Source organism: Salmo trutta, chromosome 40, assembly GCF_901001165.1.
Source record: "Salmo trutta chromosome 40, fSalTru1.1, whole genome shotgun sequence".
Classification (NCBI taxonomy): domain Eukaryota; kingdom Metazoa; phylum Chordata; class Actinopteri; order Salmoniformes; family Salmonidae; genus Salmo; species Salmo trutta.
Genome location: NC_042996.1, coordinates 3115677 through 3125676, shown reverse-complemented (window position 1 = coordinate 3125676; position 10000 = coordinate 3115677). Strand labels below are relative to the sequence as shown.

Below are 10000 nucleotides of genomic sequence, written 5' to 3'. Positions count from 1 at the left end.
TCTGTTAGGAGAGGAGAGATGGGTTCTCCCTAGTCTGTCTGGAGAGGAGAGATGGGTTCTCCCTAGTCTGTCTGGAGAGGAGAGATGGGTTCTCCCTAGTCTGTCTGGAGAGGAGAGATGGGTTCTCCCTAGTCTGTCTGGAGAGGAGAGATGGGTTCTCCCTAGTCTGTCTGGAGAGGAGAGATGGGTTCTCCCTTGTCTGTCTGGAGAGGAGAGATGAATTCTCCCTAGTCTGTCTGGAGAGGAGAGAGGGGTTCTCCCTAGTCTGTCTGGAGAGGAGAGATGGGTTCTCCCTAGTCTGTCTGGAGAGGAGAGATGGGTTCTCCCTAGTCTGTCTGGAGGAAATGACTGCTCTTCCACCCTGCACTCTCTCCTCTCCTCCACAATAGAAAATATCCATTTAAAAATATGGTAAAAAGCGTCCCGTTTTAAGCCACTTTGATCTCACCCGAGGGCAAAATCAGAGATAATGTTCTCTGATACGTTTTACTACGTTATGAATAGCATCAACCTTTACACTTACTAAATGTCAGGGCAGTTGCCCTGTGAGTGTTAGCATGGGCGAGCTACTTCCTTTTTCCTCAAAAACCTTTCCCAGGTAATTACATAGTTTCTCATCTGCAAGAGTATTTTGGTGGATTTTTTTTAGGCAGAAATGTTGGATGCATCCACAGAAAAATGTTAACTTCCAGCAAAGCTGTAAATGTCCTACACTGATGTATGGAAGGTGTCACCAAAGCATGATTTAACTTTTCTAGATGTTGAGATGCTCCACCGAGCAGGAAAGAGTAATTTCCTTTTTTGGAGTGGGAAGGGGGGTTAGTATAGTTTATACACACACACACACGCACACACACACGTACACACATACACACACAAAATATAAATCCCCTTGTGTACGCACATACACGTACACACACGAACACACACCTGTACATACACCAATACACACAAACGCACAAAGATATACATGCCTGTGCGTACGCACATACACGGACACACACACACACCAATATCAGGAAGAGCAGTGCCTTCTCTATAAACCCATAGTGATGGGACATGATGTCCCTGTGATGATCTTCTCTCTCTCTGCCCCTTCCCCCCTCCCTGCTGTCACCCACGACCAATTTGAGTGACAGCGGTCATCCTCCAATGACGGCTCATTAATCAAATGCAGTTGACACTGGGAGCGCTCGATGCTGTTACCATGGAGACAAGGAGGCACTACCCTCTGCACAGTGTGGACCTCTCCCATCTGTTTCAGCCCTGCCCCAGAGCACTGGCACTCAATACCAATGCCTGTCAGTGCCAGTCAATGCCAGTCAGCGTTGGCATGGTTATAAATCATAGTGATTAACTATAAACCAGAGATGTGTCCAATATGTATTGACTGAAGAGGAGTGAAGGGTGTCTGTGTGTGACCTGATATTGTGTCCTGGTGGAATGTGGACTTGATCAAGATGAATCATTAAATAACCCAACACCCATACCTTCACTCATACTCCCCTCCTTCTCTCCTCCTCTCTTTCTCACTTCCTCTCCTTCACCTCTACCTTGTTTCTCTGTCTGAAGCCAGGCTATAACTGTGTGTATCTCTCTCTCTCTGTGTAGATGACGAGGGTACCAGTGGAAGCCTGTGGCCAGTACTCCACCTGCAGCGAGTGTCTGGGCTCAGGAGACCCTCACTGTGGCTGGTGTGTCCTGCACAACATGTAAGTGCAATACAAAGCATTTTACATCAGTTTGAAGTTTTCTGAAATGTTTTCTACAATACTGCTGTCGAGTGGTATTGATCAAATGTGACTCATGAACAGACAGGTGGCCTGTGTTTGGCTGGGTGGGTTGAGTAGGGATGAGACGCCTGGGCCATGCCCAATGCACTTAGGGGCCTTACCGCCACTCCCAGACTCAGATAGGGTTCCTGGGGATAGGCATGCTTCCAGCCCCCCTCAGATCCATTACCAACCAAAACCCCTGGCCTCATTTACCTTCCAGAAACCAGACTCCTCTGGGAGTACAAAGACCATGATTACTGCCAGGGCACTGATGGACACAGGGAGACAGGACAGGGAGACAGGGAGGGAGACAGGGAGGGAGACAGGACAGGGAGACAGGGAGGGAGACAAGACAGGGAGACATGACAGGGAGGGAGATAGGACAGGGAGACATGACAGGGAGACAGGGAGGGAGACAGGACAGGGAGACATGACAGGGAGACAGGACAGGGAGAGAGGGAGGGAGACAGGACAGGACAGGGAGACAGGAAAGGGAGACAGGACAGGGAGAGAGGGAGGGAGGGAGTCAGGACAGGGAGACAGGACAAGGAGAGAGGGAGGGAGACAGGACAGGGAGAGAGGGAGGGAGACAGGACAGGGATAGAGGGAGGGAGTGAGACAGGACAGGGAGACAGGACAGGGAGAGAGGGAGGGAGAAAACCCAGAAGAACTTAGGGTGGACGTGGGTATAGTGATAGCCCACACATAGTCTCTCTCTAACTCTCTCATTCTCTCTCTCTCTCTCTCTACCTCTCTCTCTCTCTCTCTCTCTCTCTAACTCACTCTATTCATCTCTCTCTCTCTCTCGCGCTCTCTCTCTCGCTTTCTCTCACTCGCTGACTCACTCACGTTCTCTATCTATCTCTCTGTCTTTCACTCTGTCTCTCACCCTCTCTCACATACACATTGTCGCTGCCAATCCCCCATCCCCCCCCTCCACTGTATTGGAGTCAGAGATAGTGCTGGCTAGAGGCCCTAGGGGCCAGGTATATTTCCCACTCCACTTTAAATTGAAAATTGGATTCTTGTGCTCTTGCTGATCGCCCTGGGGTGGTGTGTGTGTGTGTGTGTGTGTGTGTGTGTGTGTGTGTGTGTGTGTGTGTGTGTGTGTGTGTGTGTGTGTCTCCACTCCCCTCCTCTGTGTATCGGTGGAGCACATCTCAGGTAGGTGTGCTTAGCACCTCCAGCCCTACACAGCCCTGCTGGCACACAGAGGACCATGGAAGGGCAGAGAAGCTGCAGCTAGTGTGACAGAGATAACACAGTGGAACTAAAGCATTACACCATAAAGCACAGGGATGGGAGCAACAGATTGGAAGAGAGACAGAGAGATATACACTGAACAAAAATATAAACGCAACATGCAAAGTGTTGTTCCCATATGCACAAAAAGCATATTTGTTTACATTCCTGCTAGTGATCATTTCTCCTCTGCCAAGATAATCCATCCACCTGACAGGTGTGGCATATCAAGAAGCTGATTAACAGCATGATCATCACACAGGTGCACCTTGTGCTGGGGACAATAAAAGGCCACTCTAAAATGTGCAGTTTTGTCACACAACAAAATGCCACAGCGTGCAATTGGCATGCTGATTGCAGGAATGTCCACCAGAACTGTTACCAGATTATTTAATGTTAATTTCTCTACCATAAACCACCTCCAACATCATTTTAGATAATCTGGCAGTACATCCAACCGGCCTCAAAAGAGCAGACCATGTGTATGGCGTCATGTCGGCGAGTAGTTTGCTGATGTTGTGAACAGAGTGCCCCATGGTGGCGGTGGGGTTATGGTATAGGCAGGTATGGTTTGGGATCCTGATGCCCATTTCTTTTAAGGTATCTGTGACCAACAGATGGATATCTGTATTCCCAGTCATGTGAAATCCATAGATTAGGGCCTAATGAATTTATTTCAATTGATTGATTTCCTCATATGAACTGTAACTCAGTAAAATCTTTGAAATTGTTGCATATTGCGTTTATATTTTTGTTCAGTATATATACACAGCGCCTTCAGAAAGTACTCACACCCCTTGACTTTTTCCACATTTTGTTGTGTTAGAGCCTGAATTTAAAATGGATTAAATTGAGATTTTTTTTTTTATCACTGGCCTACACACAATACCCCATCAAATTGATGGAAAGTGGTGTTGGGGGAAAAACATACATCATTATACAATCCATGTACACAAACAACAAGTGTGCAGTTAAAATTGGCCAAAAAAACACATTTCTTTCCACAGGGCCAGGGGGTGAGACAGGGATGCAGCTTAAGCCCCACCCTCTTCAACATAAATATATATATCAACGAATTGGCGAGGGCACTAGAACAGTCTGCAGCACCCGGCCTCACCCTACTAGACTCTGAAGTCAAATGTCTACTATTTGCAGATGATCGGGTGCTTCTGTACAGATTCTGTCAGACCTGGGCCCTGACAGTAAATCTCAGTAAGACAACAATAATGGTGGTACAAAATCGTCCAATTGTCAGGACCACAAATACAAATTCCATCTAGACACCGTTGCCCTAGAACACACAAAAAACTATACATACCTCGGTCTAAACATCAGTGCCACAGGTAACACCAAATAATGCACGCAGAGCAGAATTAGCCCAATACCCACTAATTATCAAAATCCAGAAAAGAGCCGTTAAATTCTACAACTACCTAAAAGGAAGCGATTCCAAACCTTCCATAACAAAGCCATCACCTACAGAGAAATTAACCTGAAAAAGAGCCCCCTAAGCAAGCTGGTCCTGGGTCTCTGTCCACAAACACAAACAGACCCCACAGAGTCCCAGGGCAGCAACACAATTAGACCCAACCAAATCATGAGAAAACAAAAAGATAATTACTTGACACATTGGAAAGAATTTACAAAAAACCTAGAATGTTATTTGGCCCTAAACAGAGAGTACACAGTGGCAGAATACCTGACCCAAACTTAAGTAAATCTTTGACTATGTACAGATTCAGTAAGCATAGCCTTGCTATTGAGAAAGGTCACCGTAGGCAGACCTGGCTCTCAAGAGAAGACAGGCTATGTGCTGACTGCCCACAAAATGAGGTGGAAACTGAGCTGCACTTCCTAACCTCCTGGTAAATGTATGCCCATATTAGAGACACGTATTTCCCTCAGATTACACAGACCCAGAAAGAAATCGAAAACAAATCCAATTTTGATAAACTCCCATATCTACTGGGTGAAATACCACAGTGTGCCATCACAGCAGCAAGATTTCTGACCTGTTGTCACAAGAAAAAGGCAACCAGTGAAGAACAAACACCATTGTAAATGCAACCCATATTTCTGTTTATTTATTTTCCCTTTTGTACTTGAACTATTTTCACATCCTTACAAAACTTTATTAAGACATAATATACATAATATACTTCTGGCGCCGAAAGAGATGGCCGCCTCGCTTCGCGTTCCTAGAAAACTATGCAGTATTTTGTTTTTTTATGTATTATTTCTTACATTGTTACCCCAGGAAATCTTAAGTTTAATTACATACAGCCGGGAGGAACTATTGGATATAAGAGCAACGTCAACTCACCAACATTACGACCAGAAATATGACTTTCCCGAAGCGGATCCTCTGTTTGGTCCACCACCCAGGACAATGGATCGGATCCCAGCCGGCGACCCAAAACAACGGTGTCACAGAAGGGGCTGACGGAGCGGTGTTCTGGTCAGGCTCTGTAGACGGGCACATCGGGCACCGCTCCCGAGTATACTACTCGCCAATGTCAAGTCTCTTGACAAGGTAGACGAAATCCAAGCAAGGGTTGTCTTCCAGAGAGACATCAGAGATTGTAACATTCTTTGTTTCACGGAAACATGGCTCACTCGGGATACATTATCAGAGTCGGTACAGCCACCTAGTTTCTTCATGCATTGCGCCGACAGAAACAAACATCTCCCTGGTAAGAAGAAGGGCAGGGGTGTATGCCTTATGATTAACGAGATGTGGTGTGATCATAGCAACATACAGGAAGTAATTTTGTTCACCTGACCTAGAATTCCTTACAATCAAATGCCGACCGCATTATCTACCAAGAGAATTCTCTTCCATTATAATCACAGTCGTGTATATCCCCCCCAAGCAGACACATCGACGGCCCTGAAAGAACTTCATTGGACTCTAAGTAAACTAGAAACCACATATCCTGAGGCTGCATTTATTGTAGCTGTGGATTTAAAAAGGCTAATCTGAAAACAAGGCTCCCTAAAATTTTATCAGCATATCGAATGCGCGACCCAGGCTGGCAAAACCCTGGGTCATTGTTATTCTAACTTCCTCGACGCATACAAAGTCCTCCCCCACCCTCCTTTAGGAAAATCTGACCACGACTCCACTTTGTTGCTCCCAGCCTATAGACAGAAACTAAAACAGGAAACGCCCCTGCTCAGGTCTGTTCAACGCTGGTCCGACCAATCGGATTCCACTCTTCAAGATTGCTTCGATCACATGGACTGGGATATGTTCCGCATAGCGTCGGACAACAACATTGATGTACACGCTGATTCGGTGAGCGAGTTTAGCAAGTGCATCGGTGATGTTGTGCACACAGCGACTATTAAAACCTTCCCCAACCAGAAACCGTAGATTGATGGCAGCATTCGCGTAAAACTGATAGCGCGAACCACGGCTTTTAATCAGGGCAAAGCTGTAACGCTTGGGCGTAGTGGGTGCAGAGTCAGGAGCAGGAAGCAGAGAATGAAGGGTAGTGTTATTTATTAAACACACAACTGCAAAACACAAGCCGCCCCAACAGCGAACTAGAGCGCACACAAAAACCAAAGTGCCCAAACACATGGGACAGAACAGGTCGGCGCAAAATACGCACTCGCACCTCAAAATACAATGAGCGTGCATTCACAAGCTATACAACAATCAAATAATCCCGCACACAGAGCAGGCGGGCCTCCTGGCTAAAATAGCCCGGCTAATCAGCCCAAACCAAAAACAGGTGCACACAATAAACGGAAAGGGGGAAAAGGGAATCAGTGGCAGCTAGTAGGCCGGCGACGACGACCGCCGAGCGCCACCCGAACAGGAGGGGGGAGCTACCTACGGTAGGAGTCGTGACAAAAGCGACCGGAAACATGACCGAATACAAACAGAGTAGCTATTCCCTCCACAAGGCAATCAAACAAGCTAAGCGTCAGTATAGAGACAAAGTAGAGTCACAATTCAACAGCTCAGACAGGAGAGGTATGTGGCAGGGTCTACAGTCAATCACGGACTACAAAAAGAAAACCAGCCCCGTTACGGACCACGATGTCTTGCTCCCAGACAAACTAAACAACTTCTTTGCTCGCTTTGAGGACAATACAGTGCCACCGACACGGCCCGCTACAAAAACCTGCGGACTCTCCTTCACTGCAGCCAACGTGACTAAAACATTTAAGCGTGTTAACCCTCGCAAGGCTGCCAGCCCAGACGGCATCCCTAGCCGCGTTCTCAGAGCATGCGCAGACCAGCTGGCTGGTGTGTTTTTACAGACATACTCAATCAATTCTTATCCCAGTCTGCTGTTCCCACATGCTTCAAGAGGGCCACCATTGTTTCTGTTCCCAAGAAAGCTAAGGTAACTGAGATAAATGACTATCATCCCGTAGCACTCACTTCCGTCATCATGAAGTGCTTTGAGAGACTAGTCAAGGACAATATCACCTCCACCCTAGACCCACTCCAATTTGCTTACCGCCCCAATAGGTCCACAGAAGACGCAATCGCAATCACCCATCTGGACAAGAGGAATACCTATGTAAGAATGCTGTTCATTGACTACAGCTCAGCATTTAACACCATAGTACCCTCCAAACCCTGGGTCTCGACCCCACCCTGTGTAACTGGGTCCTGGACTTCCTGACGTGCCACCCCCAGGTGGTGAGGGTAGGAAACAACATCTCCACCCCACTGATCCTCAACACTGGGGTCCCACAAGCGTGCGTTCTCAGCCCTCTCCTGTACTCCCTGTTCACCCATGACTGCGTGGCCATGCACGCCTCCAACTCAATCATCAAGTTTGCAGACGACACTACAGTGGTAGGCTTGATTACCAACAACGACGAGACGGCCTACAGGGAGGAGGTGAGGGCCCTCGGAGGGTGGTGTCTGGAAAATAACCTCACACTCAATGTCAACAAAACAAAGGAGATGATCGTGGACTTCAGGCAACAGCAGAGGGAGCATCCCCCTAAAAACATCGACGGGACAGTAGTGGAGAAGGTGGAAAGTTTTATTTTCCAGGGCGTACACATCACAGACAAACTGAAATGGTCTACCCACATAGACTCCGTGGTGAAGAAGGCGCAGCACAGCGCCTCTTCAACCTCAGGAGGCTGAAGAAATGTGGCTTGTCACCAAAAACACTCACAAACTTTTACAGATGCACAATCGAGAGCATCCTGTCGGGCTTTATCACTGCCTGGTACGGCAACTGCTCCGCCCACAACCGTAAGGCTCTCCAGAGGGTAGTGAGGTCTGCACAACGCATCACCGGGGGCAAACTACCTGCCCTCCATGACACCTACACCACCCGATGTCACAGGAAGGCCAAAAAGATCATCAAAGACAACAACCACCCGAGCCACTGCCTGTTCACCCCGCTATCATCCAGAAGGCGAGGTCAGTACAGCTGCATCAAAGCTGGGACCAAGAGACTGAAAAACAGCTTCTATCTCAAGGCCATCAGACTGTTAAACAGCCATCACTAACATTGAGTGGCTGCTGCCAACATACTGACTCAACTCTAGCCACTTTAATAATTAAAAATTGGATGTAATAAATGTATCACTAGCCACTTTAAACAATGCCACTTTATAAATTGTTTACATACCCTACATTACTCATCTAATATGTATATACTGTACTCTATACCATCTACTGCATCTTGCCTATGCCGTTCGGCCATCACTCATCCATATATTTTTATGTACAAATTCTTATTCATTCCTTTACACTTGTGTGCATAAGGTAGTTGTTGAGAAATTGTTAGATTACTTGTTAGATATTACTGCATGGTCGGAACTAGAAGCACAAGCATTTCGCTACACTCTCATTAACATCTGCTAACCATGTGTATGTGACAAATAATTTTGATTTGATTTGCTATGACATCTGAAATGTCTTTATTCTTTTGGAACTTGTTCACTGTACATTTCTATTGTTTATTTAACTTTTGTTTATTATCTATTTCACTTGCTTTGGCAATGTTAACATATGTTTCCCATGCCAATAAAGCCCCTTGAATTGAAATTGAATTGCCAAAATCAGAGAACACTGCTAGTAAGTGAGGAAAGAGTGACGCAGAGAGAGCTAGTGACAGAGGGAAAGAAAGGAGGGGCTGGTAAAGTGGTGTGTGTGTGTGTGTGTGTGTGTGTGTGTGTGGTTCACGTCTCAGGGGTGGAGAGTGCATTAGCAGACAGAGGACACAGCCTCGGTGTGTCTGTGTTGCTCCACCACTGGAGGTCAAAGGCAAAGTCACGAAGTGAGAACTTGTTTGTGTCATCTCTTCCCCTCTCCTTCAGTATCTCACCATAGATTATATTAATCTCTTCTCCTCTCCTTCAGTATCTCACCATAGATTCTATTAATCTCTTCCCCTCTCCTTCAGTATCTCACCATAGATTATATTAATCTCTTCCCCTCTCCTTCAGTATCTCACCATAGATTCTATTAATCTCTTCTCCTCTCCTTCAGTATCTCACCATAGATTCTATTAATCTCTTCCCCTCTCCTTCAGTGTCTCACCATAGATTATATTAATCTCTTCCCCTCTCCTTCAGTATCTCACCATAGATTCTATTAATCTCTTCTCCTCTCCTTCAGTATCTCACCATAGATTCTATTAATCTCTTCCCCTCTCCTTCAGTGTCTCACCATAGATTATATTAATCTCTTCCCCTCTCCTTCAGTATCTCACCATAGACTCTATTAATCTCTTCTCCTCTCCTTCAGTATCTCACCATAGATTCTATTAATCTCTTCCCCTCTCCTTCAGTATCTCACCATAGATTCTATTAATCTCTTCTCCTCTCCTTCAGTGTCTCACCATAGATTATATTAATCTCTTCCCCTCTCCTTCAGTATCTCACCATAGATTATATTAATCTCTTCTCCTCTCCTTCAGTATCTCATTATGACACAACACAATCATTACACAATACTCATTATGACACAACACAATCATTACACAATACTCATT

General features: G+C 46.1%; 1 protein-coding gene across 3 annotated transcripts in view; it reads left to right on the top strand.

Moving 5' to 3' along the window:
- plxna4 (plexin A4) overlaps positions 1 to 10000 on the top strand; it is a 496524-nt gene that overhangs the window by 294211 nt on the left and 192313 nt on the right. For all 3 annotated transcript variants that reach the window (XM_029741951.1, XM_029741949.1, XM_029741950.1), the window contains exon 5: positions 1612 to 1712. In XM_029741951.1, the coding sequence (XP_029597811.1) occupies positions 1612 to 1712 (101 nt within the window). The remainder of the gene's footprint in view (positions 1 to 1611; positions 1713 to 10000) is intronic.